We start from the raw sequence: 20227 nt of genomic DNA on the forward strand, positions 1-20227 counted from the left end.
TTCATCACTTCTAAAAGAAATCCCATGTCCACTAGGTAGCACCATTTATATAACCTGTGCTCCCCAGCCTGAACCAGCTACTTCTGTAGTTGCTTTTGTCTCTCTAGATTTGCCTATTCTGGATAGTTAATTTTGTTGTTGTTCAGTCACCCAGTCATATCCAACTCTTTGCAACCCCGTGGACTGCAGCACGCCAGGCCTCTCTGCCCCTCACTATCTCCTGAAGTTTGCCCAAGTTCATGTCCATTGCATCCATCCAGCCATCTCATCTGTAACACCCTCTTTTCCTTCTGCTCTCAATCTTTCCCAGCATCAGGGAATTTTCCGATGAGTCAGCTGTTTGCATCAGATAACCAAAATACTAGAGTTTCAACTTCAGCATCAGTCCTTCCAACGAGTATTCAGGGCTGATTTCCCTTAAGATTGACTGGTTTGATCTCCTTGCAGTCCAAGGGACTCTCAGGAGTCTTCTCCAGCACCACAGTTCAAAGGCATCAATTCTTTGGCACTCTGCCTTCTTTACGGTCCAGCTTTCGCAACCTTACATGACCACCAGGAAGAGCATAGCCTCAACACTACAGACCTTTGTCGGCAGAGTGACGTATCTGCTTTTCAACACACTGTCTAGGTTTGTCTTCTGATTTCATGGCTGCAGTCACCATCCGCAGTGATTTTAGAGCCCAAGAAGAGGAAATTTGTTACTATTTCCACCTCTTCCCCTTCTATTTGCAACGAAGGAGATCAGTCCTGGGTGTTCATTGGAAGGGCTGATGTTGAAGCTGAAACTCCAATACTTTGGCCACCTCATGCTAAGAGTTGACTCATTGGAAAAGACTCTAATTCTGGGAAGGACTGGGGGCAGGAGGAAAAGGGGACGACAGAGGATGAGATGGCTGGATGGCATCACCAACTCGATGCACATGAGTTTGGGTGAACTCCGGGAGTTGGTGATGGACAGGGAGGCCTGGCGTGCTGTGATTCATGCGGTCACAAAGAGTCGGACACTACTGAGCGACTGAACTGAACTGAATGGGGCCAAATGCCATGATCTTACTTTTTTTAATATTTAGTTTTAAGCCAGTTCTTTCATTCTCCTCCTTCACCCTCATAAGAGGCTCTTTAGTTCCTCTTCGCTTTCTGCCATTAGAATGGTATCATCCCCATATCTGAGGTTGTTGATGTTTCTCCCACCTTTCTTGATTTCAGCTTGTAACTCATCCAGCCTGGCATTTCTCATGATGTTGTCAGCATATAGGTTAAAAAAAAAAAAAACAGGGTGACAGCAGACAGCCCTGTCACACTCCTTTCTCAATCTTGAACCAATCAGTTGTTCCATGCAGGGTTCTAACTGTTGCTTCTTAACCCCATTCAAGGATCAAGACCTTGTCGTGGCAAAGGAGCTTCTGTAACTTGATGAAGCTATGAGCCATGCCATGTAGGGCCACCCAATATGGACGGATCATAGCAGAGAATTCTGGCAAAATGTGATCCACTGGAGGAGAGAATGGCAAACCACCCCAGTATACTTGCCGTGGGAACCTCACGAACTGTATGAAAGTGAAAGGCAGTCAGTCATGTCTGACTCTTTGCAATCCGATAGACAGTAGCCCACCAGTCTCCTCTGTCCATGGGATTCTCCAGGCAAGAATACTGGAGTGGGTTGCCATTTCCTTCTCCAGGGAATCTTCCTGACCCAGGGATCGAGCCCAAGTCTCCTGCATCGCAGGATCCTTTACCGCTGAACCACCTGGGAAGTCCACATTGGCAAGTACTTGCTAGGAAATTTCTCCTTATCTTTATCTCTGACCTCAGAAACTCACCACCTACTTGAACAGACTATGCCAATGCAGATCATAGTGGAGAATACACAGGCAACTCTTGTGAAAAGTGCTGCTTCAGCAGAAGGAATGACAGGGAATTATAGACGGCATGGGTGTTTGGGGAAAAACAGAAGTGGACACAGCTGCTGAAGTGGTGAAAGACTGGGGAGTTTCCATACTCGGAACTTGGGGTAACAGGAGCCCGCTGGGCCACTGCCACGAGAGACCCACACACTTCCTCGTGCACTGCCCCTGCCCACTGTGGAGCTTCCTGAGCCGTAGGTCACCACCTTGGTCAGCACAAGCCTCACTCCGTCCCTCCCCCTGGGGCAAGGTCCAGCTGTAAAGTTCAAGGAGTCAGAGACAAAGGCTGCAGCAGAGGTGAGCCCGGAGCTGAGCACACAGGTATGTTCTGGGCAGGGGAGGGTATTGAGGGAGAGCCAAGCAGCGGTGAACTGGGGAGGGGAGGGGGGCAGTGAGGGAAGGTGGACATGGAGTGGAGGGTCAGAAGAAACAAAGACACAAGAGGTAGGGGGCCAAAGGGAGGGGTGAGAGCCCAGAAGGATCACTCCAAGGCACACACCACCCAGGGCTGAAATGGGACAGGTGCAGCCAGGAGGTGGCCGCTGTTCTCCAAGCACTGGAGATGAGCCATGGGCAGGAGAGGGTATGTTTTGTATCTCCCAGCGTGGAGGTCTCACTGGCCACTGAGTTCTCCCTTCTGCCATGGCTTCATTGCTATAGTCTACCTCGGCCGCCGCCCATCTGGACACTGCAACCAAGGATTGTACCGGGAAAGGTTAAATGAATAGCCAAGCTCAGGTTACAGGACCTCAGGTCTCTTCCACATCTCCCTCCTTAGCAGAGCAGAAGGCAATTTGGGGATAAGAACTGTGGATGAAAATTCAGTTAACTATCAAGTTAAGAAGAAAAAGAGGAGGATTTTATTTGAGCTAAACCAAGGATTATAACCCAGGAAGCAGATTCTCAGAAAGCTCTGAGAACTCTTCTACTTGTTAGAAATCGAACGCACAGTCATATACATCCTCAAGACAAAGGGATCATCCATCAAAATAATATATTTTACTAAAAGTTCACCAAAGATACATAGTCCAGGTAAGCACATATAAAGCAAGGTGCAAGTCACCATGGCCCCTACAGAGCTAGGAAAGAACATTGATCTTTTAAGAAGTTACATTGCTAGCATCAGAAGAAGGGGGAAAATGGATCTTTACAGTCCAGTGGGCACCCCCATCTTTGAGGAACTCTGGTTAATGAGTAATGCAGACATATCTGGCACATTAGGGAGTGGGGGACAGAGGGAAGAGGCCAAAAAAAAACACAGATAGCAACTTCTATGTTTAATTTTTTCTTGTCCTGGTTTGAAATGCACGTTTTATTTCATCATCCCCACCCCGGTTTGATCATTAATCTTTTGATAGAAAGCATTAGGTGAACCAGTATTTGGTCCCCCAATGCCATGGTGGTCGCTTACCTGCCCTGGATCTATCATGTCCCCCAATGCCCCATCTTAATACCCCAGTTCTTTCTTACCTTTTAAGGGGTTAAGCTAGTAGAATGCTTGCCACAGACTGACAGTCAACTCTAAGTGGTACAGGGGGACTTACGCCAATTTTGCTTTATATGTGCACTATGCATGGTCACTATTTTATATCAAATAATAGATATGATCAATAGTCATTCAGGCATCATTATTTTAGGAGGAATTTTGAACACACATAGAGAGGCACAAGGCTTCCCTGATGGCCCAGAGGTAAAGAATCTGCCTGAAACGCAGGAGACACAGGTTTGATTCCTGGGTCAGAAAGATCCCCTGGAGAAGGAAATAGCAACCCACTCCAGTATTCTTGCCTGGAAAATCCCAAGAACAGAGGAGCCTGGCGGGCTGAAGTCCATGGGGTCACAAAGAATTGGACACAACTGAGTGACTAACCACGCACATGTCTATCGAAACTATTTTTTTTGTTTTATCGGGTCTAACCCGTATTTGTGTGGTGGGGTCAAAATTTCCCCTTTTTGTTGCTTAATCTGTCTCTCTTCTTTAGTGGTAATTTCTTGAGCTCATAGAAATAAATTTTTCATTGAGTTTGCCGGGTTAACAGAGAGCAGTGGACATTCTGGAGGCTGGACGGGATGAATATTTAAAGCTACCCATTTGGCTGCAACATCAGCAAGTTGATTTCCTTCAGCTTCCACAGTGCCAAATTTGAAATGCTCTGTTGTTTTCATAATTGCTGTTTTGGCAGTTGTATCATGGTTAATCCATTTAACCATTAATCCATTATCTTGCAGTCCATGGGGTCACAAAGTGTTAGACACAACTGAGCGACTGAATTGAACTGATCGTGATTAATGACTCTTCAACCTGTTTTCTATTTTTGGTATAAGATGTCATGATGAGGTTTAAAACCTCATTACTTTCATAGCATTCCAAAGTTGTGTGCCACTCAAAAAGCATACTGAACATCAGTATAAATATTTGTTACCTGGCCTTTAGCTAGCTGACAAGCTAGAGTTAAGGTAATTAATTTGGCTTGTGGTGCTGACTTTGTTTCTGGCAAATGAAAGTTTTCAGTTATGTCCACTGTGGATCTTATTGCATATCTGGCTTGATAATGTCCCATTCATCCCATAAGTAGGACCCATCTGTAAATTAGATCAGCCTTATCAATAGGCTTCTTATAAGTCATTCCTGGGAGCAAGAAGATAAACTGCTAACAAGATGTGATCATAGTTGCTTTCTTCCTGTGGTACTGGAAGCAAAGTTGCAATGTTAATGCTATTACATCAAATCAAGGTAGTATTGGGAAGAGAAAGCAACAACTTCTTAAAAAGTTAGCTGGCTTACAGAATTGTGCGGCATGTGGCAGTTTAGAAGAGACTCAACCGAATGTGGGACATAAGCAATTAAAGGAGATCCTATTACTACATCTTCAGCAGGCTTACATGAGAGAGCTGTTTCTAAAATAACCCTCATACAAGGTGGAAGTCCTTTCACTACTGAGTCTAACTTATTTTGGGAGCAGAAAATCTCCCTACAGGCATTTTTGAAAAGCATCAGATTAAGACAATCAGTTCAATTCAGTCACTCACTCGTGTCCAACTCTTTGCGACCCCATGAATTACAGCACGCCAGGCCTCCCTGTCCATCACCAACCCCCAGAGTTCACTCAGACTCACATCCATCGAGTTGGTGATGCCATCCAGCCATCTCATCCTCTGTTGTCCCCTTCTCCTCCTGCCCCCAATCCCTCCCAGCCTCAGAGTCTTTTCCAATTAGTCAACTCTTCGCATGAGGTGGCCAAAGTACTGGAGTTTCAGCTTTAGCATCAGTCCTTCCAAAGAACACCTAGGACTGATCTCCTTTAGAACGGACTGGTTGGATCTCCTTGCAGTCCAAGGGACTCTCAAGAGTCTTCTCCAACACCACAGTTCAAAAGCGTCATTCTTCGGCACTCAGCTTTCTTCACAGTCCAACTCTCACATCCATACATGACTACTGGAAAAACCATAGCCTTGACTAGATGGACCTTTGTTGGCAAAGTAATGTCTCTGCTTTTCAATATGCTATCTAGGTTGGTCATAACTTTCCTTCCAAGGAGTAAGCGTCTTTTAATTTCATGGCTGCAGTCACCATCTTCAGTGATTTTGGAGCCCAAAAAAATAAAGTCTGACACTGTTTTCACTGTTTCCCCATCTATTTGCCATGAAGTGATGGGACCAGATGCCATGATCTTCATTTTCTGAATGTTGAGCTTTAAGCCAACTTTTTCACTCTCCTCTTTCACTTTCATCAAGAGTGTTCTTAGGTGGACACACCATAAAACATATTATTTTAAGAAAGTTTACCCAAAAGGCTTTATCCCCTTCAGTTCAGTTCAGTTCCCCTTATCTCTCTTCTATTACTTATGAAAATATCATCATACCATTAATTATCTCATTACAAATTTTGGAACAGAAATAATATGTGTTTATCGATTTTCAGTAAACCAAGGTACAATGAAAGTGTTATACTTAATGGTGAGACTCTAAAGACATGTCTGTATTAATCAAACTACCAATTTAAACTGGTTTTTAGTCATTAAAAGTTAATCCTGGATCACATGATCCTTTAAGAAGTGGGCTAAAGTTACATTTAGAAATATTTGATTTGTAAGCACTTACTTTTAAGTCAAAAAGAGCTCTTTTACAAATTAATTTTGGTAACACTATCCAGAGGTAGGGACATACCGTATTTATAACGTACACACAGACAAACATATCCAGACAGACACAGATAGAGATGTCATAATTTTCCTACTTGAGTTTTTAAAAGCCTCTTTCCCTTTTCTTTTCTCTTTCCAGTTTTAAGGTCTACTAACTGAGCTAAGGCTGTCGTCTTAGGTGATGTGAGCCATGTTTATGTTTCAAGGACGTAGTATGAGTTATAACTTCCTTCAAGCATCCTCTGAAGAATATTTTTATTCTCTCAGGGTCAGAATTTTGAAAAGGTCTTTTATCAAGCTGGCTTTTTCTAGAATGTCAAAAAAGCTCCATCCTGGCCATTTAAGAGTGAAGATTAGTACCTGCAAGCACCAGCTTTGTTCCAATTACATGAATTCATGCTGCCTCTGAGTCTAGCTGCCCCAGGAGTTATCCCAGGTCAGTTTGACTCTCTTACATGTCTTGGTTCCTCCCTCTGACAGTCTAAAACTGCCCTGGGTGCTCAGAACTCGAGATAATCAGCCTTTGTTATGCCTGCCCAGCTAGCAGGATTTTTTTAATGATTATACTGAGACCCTCTGTGGACTCACTACACATCACGAGGATAGATCCTCAAACACTTCCGCTAGGTTCTCAGTGGCCTGGAAGCACCCTGTGGCCGGAAGGAGCAGATGTCCTTTTCCCTTTGGAGTTGAGCAGGCTCGGTCTTCATTTCACTGGCAAACAGTTTGTTCAGACCATATACACATAATCTTTCCGATTTAAGCCAAATCTTTAAGAAGCATAGCCAACCTGGCTCATGCCAAAGTTTCCCTTGGGTCCCCACCTAAGAAAATCCCCCAGGTCTCCTGCCTAGAAAATGTACAGTTACCCACTTTAGGACTCAGAGAAAAACAGAAAAGTCCCAGGAAAAACAGCTCGAGGGACTTCTCTGGTGGTCAGGTGGTTAAGACTCTGTGCCTCCAACGTTAGGGGCACAGGTTTGATCTATAGTGAGGGAATTAAAATCCCACATGCTGCATGGCACAGCCAAGAAAAGTGTTTTCTTAAAGAAAGAGAATGAAAAATAGGTCCAGTAAAATTCAGGACATCATTTAAAGCAATGATGTCTGGATATCAGGAGACCTCACCAAAGCACCTGAAGAATACCAAAAACTGGGTGGGACTCCAAGAGCCTGTGCTGGTACCGAGCTTCAGTTTAGGGTGGTCTCTGGGTGCCTCTGATATACTGCCAACTGTGCCAAGAAAATGTCGATGAAAATTCAATTAACTACTAAGTTAAGAAGAAAAACAGGGGATTTTAATTGAGTTTAACAGAGGATTATAACCCTGGAAGCAGATTCTCAGAAAGCTCTGAGAACTGTTCCACTTGTTGGAAGTTGAAGGCATGGTCTTATACATTTTCAAGACAAAGGGGTCATACATCAAAATAATATATTGATATTTTACATTAAGTTCACCAAAAATACATAGTCCAGGTAGGCATATATAAAGCAAGCTGCAAGTCACCATGGCCCCTACAGAGCTGGGAAAGAACAGTGATCTTCTAAGAGGTTACATTGCTAGCATTAGAAGAAGGAAAAAAAAATGGATCTTTACTGTACAGCAAGCACCCCCATCTTTGAGGAGCTCTGGTTAACGCATACCACAGACGCACACAGCATGTTAGGGCGCAGGGGAAGGAGGAGGCCCAAACAAACACAGAGAGGAAATTCTATGTTTAATTCTTTCTTGTCCTGCCTTAAAATATAAATTTAATTTCATCAGAGGTTAAGACGAAAGGGGCCTGGATACCAAAAAGACATGGAGGAACATAAACGCATATTACCGAGCCAAAGAGAACAGTCTGAAAGGGCTGCACGCTGTATCACCCTGACGGCATGACATTCTAGAAAAGGCAAAACTATGGAGACAGTAAAGAGATCAGTGGTTGCCTGGGTTAGTAAAGAGGTCAGTGGTCAGGAAGGAAGTGAAGGATGAAGAGCTGGAGTAGAGAGGACGTTGAGGGCCCTGAAATTGCTCTGTATGGTCCATAAAGATGGATGCAAGTCTTTACACATTTGTCAGAACCCACAGCATGTACAGCACCCAGAGTGAACCCTCATGTAAATTACTGGGTAACAATGATGTATCACTGTAGGGCCACAGATTGTAGCAAAGGTACCACTCTGGTGTGGGATGCTGTTAGTGGGTCAGGTTACGTGGTGGGGGTGGGGGGGAGGTAAAACAGGAGATATACGGGATCTCTCTGTACATCTCTCTCAATTTTGCTGTTAACTTAAAACTTTTCCAAGTCAAATCTAGTTTAAAAAAGAAGCTAGGCTGGACCAAAACTTAATAGTAGAACAAGAACTCACTGCTTATCTTTCTGCTCTGGATTCACTTAGCAACCCTGAGAGCTTCCCCATCCCTTCAGGCTGGAGAGATCACATGAGTCCCCGAGACTCCCCACCAGGGATGGGAGGTCAAGACTGTAGTGCCAGCTCCAGGAGGTGGGCCATGAGACCCTGACCACAGCCTCCCCTCACAATGGACAGGAAAAGGACATCACCTCAAATTGCCCCCTGGGATGATGACATCCTGAGGTGCCCTCCTCATGGCCTTGGCCTGAGGCCAAGTGGTCACAACTGTGGGGCATCACTGAAGAGGCCAAAGAAGCTTGGCAGGGCCAGCCACCCCATTCTCCCCCTCACCTGTGTGGGCACAGATCTACAACTGAACCAGTCAAATCACTCTACATGGTTCATAAGTTTAAACATTCTGACACCAGAGAATGTATCCTCATATTGTTCAGTCATGTCCGACTCTTTGCGACCCCATGGACTGCAGCACACCAGCTTCCCTGTCCTTCACCATCTCCCAGAGCTTGCTCAAACTCATGTCCATTGAGTCAGTGATGCCATCCAACCATCTCATCCTCTGTCGTCCCCTTCTCCTCTTGCCCTCAGTCTTTCCCAGCTTCAGGGTCTTTTCCAATGAGTCAGCTCTTTGCATCAGATGGCTAAAGTATTGGAGCTTCAGCTTCAGCAGCAGTCCTTCCAATGAATAATCAGGGTTGATTTCCCTTTAGGAAGGGACTCTCAAGAATCTTCTCCAGAACCACAGTGCAAAAGCATCAGTTCTTTGGCGCTCGGCCATCTCTATGGTTCACCTCTCACATTCTTCATGACTACTGGGAAAAAAAAAATGAGTAGTTTGCATTTCTCAAGTGCTTCCTAGAAAGCAGGCTTTATGCTAAACACTTTATCCTTATTGTCCAACTGATTTTTCCTAACAATTCCATAAGTAGGTACTTGCATTGTTATTTTCCATTTCACTGTTGTGGGAATGGAGTCCCAGAGAGTTTAAGCAAGCTGCCCAAGATCACACAGCTGGTCCTAGTGGTACCATGTATTAGCCCTAGAACTGTCGACTCTTTGAACTTCCACACTACATTTCAAATTTTATCCATATAAAAAACATTGTGTTGTATCAAAAACACCGTTTTGACACAACACAGTTTTGCTGCCAACACCCATGGCACAGCCAGCACACTGTAGCATTTTGGGGTACAGGTACTGTGAATATCTGAGTGACCTAAAGCTGGAGAGATAGCGCTTCTGCCCCGCAGAGATAAGGCACAGAGGAGGGGAGGAGTCTGCACAGGTAAGCGCATCCATGGGACTAAAAGAGGTTTACAGACCAGGGAGGTTACAGACCAGGGAGGAGAGAGCAGAATTCAAATCGGAGGACTGCAAGCCAGGAGGTGAGTCCGTGGGAAAACCATGAGGTCAAGGGCCAGGGTAATCCAAGACCCAACCTGGGGGACACCCACTTCCTCCCACAAAACTGCCAAGCTCATCTCCTCTGCTGCATTCCAGAGTCATGGGGCGGGAGGCCCTGGCCCTCGGCTGGGCGAGCGCGGCCATCCTGGTGTTGCAGACGCTGGCGGCGGCAGAGGGCGCCCCGCGGACCCCAGGCGACAAAGGCAGGGTATTTGCGGACCTGAGCGCCCAAGAGCTCAAGGCCGTGCACAGTTTCCTCTGGTCCCAGAAGGAGCTGAGACTGGAGCCGTCCAACACGCTGACCGTGGCCAAGAACTCCGTGTTCCTCATTGAGATGCTGCTGCCCAAGAAGCAACACGTGCTCAAGTTTCTGGATAAAGGCCACCGGCCTCCCGTTCGGGAGGCGCGAGCCATCATCTTCTTTGGAGCCCAGGAACAGCCCAACATCACCGAGTTTGCCGTGGGGCCGCTGCCAAGGCCCCGTTACCTGCGACACCTGCCGCCCAGGCCCAGGCACCAGGCCTCCTGGGCCTCCAGGCCCATCTCCAAGGCAGAGTATGCCCTTCTGAGTCACACCCTGGAGGAGGCCACCAAGCCCCTCCGCGCGTTTTTCTGGCGCACCGCGGGCGCTGTGTTCGGAAACTGCTCCCAGCGGTGCCTGACTTTCACCGACGTGGCACCCCGGGGCGTGGCCTCCGGCCAGCGCCGCTCTTGGTTCATCCTGCAACTGCAAATCGAAGGCTACTTCCTGCACCCCACTGGGATGGAGCTCCTGCTGGACCACGGAAGCCCGAACTCCCGGGACTGGACAGTGGAGCGGGTCTGGTACAATGGGAGGTTCTACCGGAGCCCCGAGGAGCTGGCTCAGAAGTACGACGACGGAGAGGTGGATGAGGTGGTCTTGGGGGACCCGCTCGCCAAGGGCAAGGACGGAGCCAACCTGCCCGAGGCGGCCCTCTTCTCCTCCTACCAGTTACGCGGGGACTTGGGCGTCTCTAAGAGCGGCCCCCGCCTGGTGCAGCCCCAGGGCGCGCGCTACAGCCTGGACGGCCACACGGTGCGCTACGCCGGCTGGAGCTTCTCCTTCCGCCTGCGCTCATCCTCGGGGCTGCAAGTCCTGGACGTGCGCTTCGGCGGTGAGCGCGTAGCCTACGAGGTGAGCGTGCAGGAGGCCGTGGCACTGTACGGAGGACACACGCCGGCCGGCATGCAGACCAAGTACATGGATGTGGGCTGGGGCTTGGGCAGCGTCACTTATGAGCTGGCCCCTGGCATCGATTGCCCGGAGATGGCCACCTTCGTGGACGCCCTCCACTACTACGACGACGACGGCCCCGTCCTCTACCCCCGGGCCCTCTGTCTCTTCGAGATGCCCACAGGGGTGCCTATCCGGCGGCACTTTAACTCCAACTTCAACGGTGGCTTCAATTTCTATGCGGGGCTCAAGGGTCAGGCGCTGGTGCTAAGGACCACGTCGACGGTCTACAACTATGACTACATCTGGGACTTCATCTTCTACCCCAACGGGGTGATGGAGGCCAAGATGCACGCCACCGGCTACATCCATGCCACCTTCTACACCCCCGAGGGCCTGCGCCACGGGACCCGCCTGCACACCCACCTCATCGGCAACATGCACACCCACCTTGTGCATTACCGCGTCGACCTGGATGTGGCAGGTAGGACCCGGGCTTGGGACCACCCTCCTAGCCAAATGTCTGCATCCCCGAGATAACTCACACTCCTGGGAGATGATGGTGCCGCGTCTCCCGTAGAAACATAATGTCAGGAAAGTTTGCCCAGCCTGGAGGTGTAGGGCCTGCAGAAACCTGTATGCTCCTGCAAAATGGTGACGTGAACAGTGCCAGGGGCTGCCCCTGCACTGACCCCTTTGGAGGATGGACCCTGTGCAAAGGTGTGCACGGCGGGGAGGGGGTACTGCCTAGGTGTAAGACACGTCCCTGCCTGGAGCTTTGAATGGATGCAGCACCATTGGGAATACTCCTTGTGTCTCTTAAATTAGTGGTGTCACCAGAAAAGATTGGAGAAGCTTTTCTCCAATGGAGTGGGAATGGCAACCCACTCCAGTATTCTTGCCTGGAGAACCCCATGGACAGAGAAGCCTGGTGGGCTACAGCCCATGGGGTCACAAAGAGTTGGACATGACTGAGTGACTGAGCATGTGTGCCTTAAAAGATGGCATGGGTGTAATGACAGGATTTGGCCTGATATCAAGTCCCGTGTTAGAACAGGCCCCCAGGACCAGCTGGGCAGCTTCTCCTGTTCCCCCTTGTCTGTTCCTGACCCAGAGGGCATTGACATGGCCCCTCCCCCTGGGGAAAGGCCATCTGCCTGTCTCTGGGACCACAGCTGCAGCAAACAGGCTTGGATGCTGCTCTCAAGAGGAAATACCCAGGGTCACAGTGGAGTCACTGCTGCTGCTGTGCCAGCTCTGAGCTGTCTTCTAGTTCCTCAGCCCCTTCCCTCCACTGCCATCTGGCTCAGTGCCTGTCCTCAACATCCCCTTCAGTCCATGGTCTGCTGTTGGGTGTGGTCCCGGACGGAGGGCCCAAGGTGGAATGAGGAGGCTTCAGTTCCAGGTGCTTGACTCCAACTCCTTTCTGTACACCCGCAGGCACCAAGAATAGCTTCCAGACCCTGCAGATGAAGCTGGAAAACATCACCAACCCCTGGAGCCCAGGACACCGCCTAGTCCATCCAGCTCTCCAGCAGATGCGGTATTCTCGGGAGCGCCAGGCAGCCTTCCGCTTCGGACAGACTCTGCCCAAATACCTGCTTTTTACTAGCCCTGAACAGAACCCCTGGGGCCACCAGCGCAGCTACCGAGTGCAGATCCACTCCATGGCTGACCAAGTGCTGCCCCCAGGCTGGCAAGAGGAGCGGGCTGTCACCTGGGCCAGGTGAGGAAGGCCCAGGAGGCTGGCGGGGACTGGAGGCTCCTCTCTGTGTCTCTGTGTTTCCCTGTGTCTGTGTGTGTCTGTGTTTCTGTTCATGAGATTCTGAATCTATCCAGTGCTATATCTGGGTGTGTGCACATGTGTGTGTGTGTGTGTGCGCGCGTGCATGTTCCTGGGTGTGTGGCTCTGTGTTTGGGGATGGAGGGTATAGAGCCCCTGCGGAGCCCCGGAGCCTCTACTGACAGTCTGGCTAACTCTCAGGGGATGATCCTGCATTTAGGGGAAGGCAGTAACTTTCCCCCTTTGTTGACCCTGACAATGTTCCCTGGGAGGGGCTGGGAGGCTCCCGACACCCAGAGTCACTCGGCTTCTCTGCCTGGACAGGTACCCCCTGGCAGTGACCAAATACCGGGAGTCAGAGAGATACAGCAGCAGCGTCTACAACCAGAACGACCCCTGGGACCCACCTGTCGTCTTTGAGGAGTTTCTTCGCAACAATGAGAACATTGAAGACGAGGTACCAGCTCTGCCTTTTTCCAGCCCCACCCTGAGACAGATCCCTGTCCAATCCCAGGATCCCTGTCCAATCCCAGGATCCCTGTCCAATCCCAGGATCCCTGTCCAGTCCCAGGATCCCTGCCAGGTCCCAGGATCCTTGTCCAGTCCCAGGATCCCTGTCCAGTCCCAGGATCCCTGCCAGGTCCGAGGATTCCTGCCAGGTCCCAGGATTCCTGTCCAGTCCCAGGATCCCAGTCCAGTCCCAGGATCCCTGCTGGGTCCCAGGATCCCTGCCGAGTCCCAGTAGGGCAAGGACCAGCTTACTGGGTGGAGACCCAGCTCCGGGTTCACCAGATTTGCCCTTCCTTATACCTGGGGCTTGGGTGCCGGCCGCCCCTTCTCCTCTGAGCCTCCTCAGCATGGCCCGCCCCTCTCTCCTGCAGGACCTGGTGGCCTGGGTCACAGTGGGCTTCCTGCACATCCCCCACGCAGAAGACATCCCCAACACGACCACGCCCGGGAACTCCGTGGGCTTTCTGCTCCGACCCTTCAACTTCTTCCCAGAGGACCCGTCCCTGGCATCCAGAGACCTCATAATCGTGAGACCTCTGGAAAATGGCTCCACCTACACCCAGAGCTGGATGCCTGAGGAAGAGGGGGACTGCTTGAAGCCTCCCTCTTTCAGCTACAATGGAACCTACAGGCTTGTGTGAAGGCCCCTGCCCCCCACTGGGTCCCACCTGAAGCCCAAGTGCCCCCCCTCCTCCAGGGACAGACGATAAACCCCTCTGGGGCAGCTTCCTGGGGGAGGCACAGTGGATGAGGCCACACCCCAGGCCGGGCATGTGGGACACACACGGATGAGAAACCCAAGGCCTTGGTCTCCACCCCAGAGAAGACCTCCATGGCTATGGCAAATGACAGTCACCGAAATACTAGGTTGGCCTGTGAGGTCAGCTTAAGGAATCTGAGGCTGATGGCTCCCTCCTGGGAGACTAGGGGTCACTGATGGGCATGCCAAGTAATGCAAGGCCAGGAAGACACTGGAAAAATCCAGTGAAACTGCTGCCTCCTCTACCCTTTGATTTACTCACCCAACTTCTTGGAGTTATTCTGGAGATCTACCTACAAATCCAGGAAAAATAGATGTACATGGCAATTTACTGAAGGACTGTTTGTACTGTCAAAGTCTGGAAAAAAAGCCAAACCTCCATCTACAGGAGAGAGCCTACAGATCTTAATAACCCTTGCAGTGCCCACACAACGCGCTCGTAGGTGACTGTGAAAGAAACGTATGTACAGGGATATTCACTGTCCTGATAGGGAAGAGCTTCACGATGTGCTCAGAAAACAGGTATAGAACAATAGATGGCATGCTAATCTTTGTATAAGAGAAGAGAGAAATATACATACTCATAAACACCCTTGAAAGATAACACGTGATTCTAATAAAAGTGGTTTCCCATTGTCTTCATTTGAGCTGCTGTAACAAAATATTGGGTTGGCCGGAAAGTTTCAAGTTCTTCCATAACATCGTACAGTACCACGGTCTGGGTGGCTTATCAACAACAAAAGTTTGCTGCCTCCAGTTCTGGAGGATGGAAGTCCAAGATCAGGGTGTCAGCAAGGTCAAGTGAGAGCCCTCTTCTGGGTCAGAGACTTCTGACTTTTCGCTGCATACTCCCATGGCAGAAGGGTAAGGGGTCTCCCTGGGGTCTCTTATAAGAACACTAATCCATTCATGAGGCTCCACTGTCATGACCTACTGCTGCTGCTGCTGTTAAGTCACTTCAGTCGTGTCCAACTCTGTGCAACCCCATAGACAGCAGCCCACCAGGCTCCCCCGTCCCTGGGATTCTCAAAGCAAGAACACTGGAGTGGGTTGCCATTTCCTTCTCCAATGCATGAAAGTGAAAAGTGAAAGTGAAGTCGCTCAGTCGTGTCCGACTCTTAGCAACCCCACGGACTGCAGCCCACCAGGCTCCTCCATCCATGGGATTCTCCAGGCAAGAGTACTGGAGTGAGGTGCCATTGCCTTCTCCGGTCACGACCTAAGCACCCCACAAAGGCCCACCTCCCAACACCATCACACTGGGCATCAGGCGGGACGCAGACGTCCAAACCACAACACCTAAAGAGGTGGAGAGAAATAGGGTGAAAGAGACGGGATGGAGCAGGATTACTCAAGGGAACCTGTCTATATTGGGGGTGGGTTTCTTTGAGAGTGTCTTCGTTTTTGGATGAAGAAAGCTTGAGGGGACCCAGGGTGGAGAGGGTGGAGTGACGTGGGGGAGAGAGCAGAGTGATGGGAGCAGGGTCTCCTCTCTCCCTCCGGGTGTTGAGGGAGCCTCTGAGGGTCCCGGCCACAGTGCAGACCCAGGCCAGTAGGTTCCCAGGTGCCATGGCCTCCACCCTGGTGCTATGTTGTTTCTCTTTTTTAATCATAAGAATGTATGGTGCTCAGTCACTCAGTCGTGTCCAGCTTTTTGCTATCTCATGGACTGTAGCCCCCCAGGCTCCTCTGTCCCTGGGATTCTCCAGGCAAGAATACTGGAGTGGGTTGTCATTTCCTTCTCCAGGGGAATCTTCCCAACCCAGGGATTGAACCCACATCTCCTGCATCTCCTGAACTGGCAGGCAGATTCTTTATCACTGAGCCACTGGGGAAGCCCCTACTTAATAAAAGCTAAATTTTTAGAAGGAAAAGAGAAGGAGGAAGGAAGCGACTCTTATTGCTGATTACTGGGATACAGCAGCTGGCCAGGATGAACGGATGCACCAGATTCACCCCGCCCCCCACATCCTAACCTCCCGGTGACCTGTGAATATAGTCACTTTACCCAGCAAAATGAAGGCGTTCAGGGGGTGTGATTAAGGTAAGGCTCCTGAGATGGCAAATTCTCTTAGGTTATCCAGGTGGGTTCAATATAATCACAAGGATTTCTCAACGTAAACCTTCTATATTGCTGTTGGATTGGGGGGTGGATTTTTTCCTTAATGAGAGAGGCAGGAGTCAGACAGGAGGCTGGCTCTAAAGTCAGAGGAGGAACAGTAAGCTGGGAAAGGCGAGGAGATGGATTGTCCCTGAGAGCCGCCGTTAGCAACACAGCTGTGTAGACTCTAGACTGTAAGAGAATAAACATGTTGTTTGAAGTCACTAAGCTTGTGGTTTATTTATAGCAGCAATAGGAACTAATACAATGGGTGTGCAGTTCCATCTGGGGGACTGTGGACTGAAGGAAGCAGAACAAGTGGATCCTCCTCTGCGCCCCACCCCTAGCTTTGCGTCCCTGACCTCTGCTCAGAGTTCAGTCACTTGGGCCAGCCCAGTTCCAGGATCTGCCCTCAGGGAACGGGGACACACCAGGGCAGGGGACCGAGTCCTGGGTCTTTGACTGGTCCTACCTCAGCTACAAAAGCTGTTTTCTCTGTTCACTGTTTCACGTTAGTAAGAGGATGAGATGGTTAGATGGCATCACCGACTCCATGGGCATGAGTTTGGGTAAACTCTGGGAGTTGGTGATGGACAGGGAAGGTCGCAAACAGTCGGATACAACTGAGCAACTGAACTGAACAGAACTGAACTGACTCCATGGACTCGAACTTAAGCAAACTCCAGGAGATAGTGAAGGACAGGGAAGCCTAGCATGCTGCAGTCCCTGGGGTCGCAAAGAGTCGGACACGACTGAGCGACTGAACAACAATAGTAACATTGGGTGATGGAACTGTAGACGATTTATCTTCTGTAATCCTCACACTGCCTCCACTTTGTGAATTATTAAAAAAAAAAAAGCCAAAGGAAACCGAAAAACAGCATTTGCTGCTAAGTGTTCCATCTTTAATGGTGAGACAGAAAGGGCAAAACTAGAGGGGAGTGTCAGAAGGGTTTTTTTCCGTCTTGCAAGCTTTTACTCAAGGTCACTGATCCACCGTGAGTTTTAGAACTTGTTGAAGACAGCCACATCCACAGACAGCACAGTCATCAAAAGCAGTGATCTGCTCCTCCAGCATACCTGTTCCAACTTTACTGTCCCCAACTACACACTGTGTGTGAAGCTTTTCAGTTCCACCCTCCACCAGAACTGGTTTAGAAGAGCCCCAGGCCAAGGCTCAAATGCTTCTGACGCACTCCTCGAGAGTTGCCGTATCTGTCTCATCACCCCAAGGTTTCACGTCTAATAAGATGAAGACTTGGCAGCAGGCGCTGGTTTTCTTTATCCCTTTCTTTTGACTGGATGTTAAGTATATAGATTCCAACCTTTCCCCCCAAACAGAAGATCATGACGGGTTTAAGGGGCTCAGGTGAGAGCAGATTAGAAGCCAGAGGACAGGGGGCTCCTTTACAGGCATTTTGTTGTGTGGGGGGGACTGTTGTCTCCCCACCCACACTGGGGGCTGCTTGAAGGCCAAAACCCCTCCCTCCTCTGCATCTTCACAGCAGGCCTGATTGTGTTGTGCATTCGGTGGAACTTCAGTGCTTGTTGAGTGACTAAGTGACTGATAGCCCAGGAAATGCACATTTCAGATTATGCCCACTCCTCACATTCTCCTTTCCCCCACCCTGTCAAGTTTTTGTGCCTTGGCCCTAATGATAATCTCGGCCATCCCTCTGGCTAGGACAGCACCGCCTCCCTCACCTGACGAGACAGCAAGAAAACCTGAGTCTCACCCCCTGAAAATAGCTCCAACCTCCCCAGAGCTGTTGTCACTTCCCACTCTTGCAGCTCCCAGATTCCTGGTGGTCCCTGCAGGCAGCACTCTCCAACCTCCTCCCCTTCTCGTCCCTTCTCAGCATGTCTCTGCTTGCCCCTCCTTGTTCTAAGCATGATGCAAGCTCCGGATGTGACAGGCCAGGGATGCAAAGACGAGGAAGGCTCAGTCCCCACCCTCGAGACATCCACCCATGGCCGTGCTGGGGAGACAAGCAGGCCAGAGAGACATGCAGCCTGCGGGGTGCTGTCACGTGCTATAATGAGAGCTGGGCTTCTCTCCGATGGGCATCTTCTTGTTTTATAAAGGCTGGAAGTCTGCTCTGACTCTAGAGCTGCAAATGACCCCCCAAAGTGTCACCCTAGCATGACCTTTGTGAACACTGTTGTCAATGGTTCATTGTTTGACCCCGATTCTCAAGTACACAGCATCCCTGGGCCAGGAAGGCCAGCCCTACCCTGGCAGATGATTTCTCCTTGAACACCATGTACATACTCCGGGCCACTGCCCTCATTTGCAGGTCTTCTCCAGGTGGGAGGCACTTCACTCTGAAGGACCTGGGTTCAATCCCTGGTCAGGGAACTAAAAAAATTTTAAAGGACACTGAAAGCATATCAAGTAATCATAAGATATGAATCTTATTAGGATCCTAATTTGAGCAAAGAAAATCAAAATGTTTATGAGACAATTAGGAAATTTGAACACTCTGGATATTTAATGATATTAAGAAATTACTACTGGCCACTTGACGCAAGGAGCCAACTCATTGGACAAGAGCCTGTTGCTAGGAAAGATTGAAGGCAGGAGGAGAAGGAGGATGAGGTGATTGGATGGCATCAGCAACTCAATGGATATGAATCTGAGCAAACTCTGGGAAACAGTGGAGGACAGGGAAGCCTGATGTGCTGCAGTCCACGGGGTCACAAAGAGTCGGACCCGACTGAGCGACTGAACAACAGCAACAAAGAAATTATTATAAACTTTTTAGGAGTGATAACAGTATTGTGATTATGTTTTAGTAAGAATTCCCTATCTTGGTGTTACTGAAAGGTACTAGTGGGGGGTCCGGCTGCTCGCCACCCAAAAGCCAATAAGCAGGCCAGGTTGGTGGAAAGAAAAATTTGCTTTATTTCAGGTGGTGGCAACTGCAGGGGAGGGTGGTGGCCATCTGTCCAAAGGCTGACTCCCCACCCCACCCCACCCCCTCACCCCCGGCCAACAAGCAAGGGGTGAGAAAGTTTACAGGCAGAGTCGGGGGTGGGCAACACCCAGAAACAGCGCAGTCATCTCTAACAGTCATCTTCAGATTGGTCATCAGTGGTCTGACGAGCATCACCTTGGTTGTTTTAAGACAGTTAATCTTCTGGAGAAGGAAATGGCAACCCACTCCAGTATTCTTGCCTGGAGAATCCCAAGGGCAGAGGAGCCTGGCAGGCTGCGGTCCATGCGGTCGCAAGAGTCGGACACGACTGAGCAACTAAAGAAAGAGAGAAAGTGAATCTTTAGTTCCAGGGTGCACTTGTTTCCATTTCTTTGTGGTCGGTTCTCAGAATTGTGGCAGCTCAAGTTCTGGGTACAGTCTGGTCATCATGTAGTTAACTTCTCCCCTGGGGTTTTGGTATCTTTTGCTTTACATACCAAAATGCTTCACTTATCATTTTTACATATCACAGTTTTTAACCCTTGAAAGTTTTAACAAAACCAAGAAACAAGTAATGAAAATGTTACACCAGCATTTTCTGATTGGCAAACTTAAGAACATATTTCATAACCTCAAAAACTATGCACTTTTTATAGCACAATTTTTCTTCAGTGGTACAATATATATGCTTAATAAACCCAAACATCTTTAGTTTCCCTCTTGGTCTTACAAGGAGACAAAAGTAGGTAAATTTAGATTTGTTCAATCTGGAAGTATGAAACGGAGCAGGACCATATGATCCTTGCCTCACCCCACCCCCACCGTGTCCTCTGCCTGCCTTTTGCCCTTGGAAAACTTTGGTCAAGGAATAAGTTTAATCAGAGAAGTGAGAAATGCTGAAACAAAGGAAAACAGTCAAAGGAGACTGAATAATAATGATGTAGTCACTAAGCATAGTCAAGGACTTTTAGTTCTTTCTCAAGGGCTGTAGATAATATTCTGAGCCACATCCGGTGAGCTGTCTTACAGATACCAAAACCCCAGGTGGAGAAGTCAACTACAGGACTTGAGCTGCCACAATTCCGAGAACTGACCCCAAAGAGATGGGAACAAGTGCACCCCGGAACTGAAGATTAACTAACTGTCCTGAAA

At 49.2% G+C, this 20227-nt stretch overlaps 1 protein-coding gene across 1 annotated transcript; it reads left to right on the forward strand.

Annotated features, from left to right (window-relative positions):
* Positions 1 to 1985: 1985 nt before the first annotated feature.
* On the forward strand, positions 1986 to 14698 carry AOC1 (amine oxidase copper containing 1). The gene is made up of 5 exons (XM_005910594.3): positions 1986 to 2225; positions 9905 to 11487; positions 12444 to 12729; positions 13111 to 13243; positions 13668 to 14698. Exons 2-5 carry the CDS (start codon positions 9909 to 9911, stop codon positions 13935 to 13937), a joined length of 2268 nt encoding a protein of 755 aa, XP_005910656.1. The 5' UTR covers positions 1986 to 2225; positions 9905 to 9908; the 3' UTR covers positions 13938 to 14698.
* Positions 14699 to 20227: the final 5529 nt, after the last annotated feature.

The sequence above is a fragment of the Bos mutus genome, chromosome 4 (genome assembly GCF_027580195.1).
Source record: "Bos mutus isolate GX-2022 chromosome 4, NWIPB_WYAK_1.1, whole genome shotgun sequence".
Lineage (NCBI taxonomy): Eukaryota > Metazoa > Chordata > Mammalia > Artiodactyla > Bovidae > Bos > Bos mutus.

Excerpts from the sequence above, each read along its gene's own strand:
- AOC1 (XM_005910594.3), top strand. The coding sequence starts at position 9,909 with ATGGGGCGGGAGGCCCTGGCCCTCGGCTGGGCGAGCGCGGCCATCCTG. Across the intron at positions 11,488-12,443 it reads CGTCGACCTGGATGTGGCAG|GCACCAAGAATAGCTTCCAG; the intron begins GTAGGACCCGGG and ends GTACACCCGCAG. Across the intron at positions 13,244-13,667 it reads ATGAGAACATTGAAGACGAG|GACCTGGTGGCCTGGGTCAC; the intron begins GTACCAGCTCTG and ends TCTCTCCTGCAG.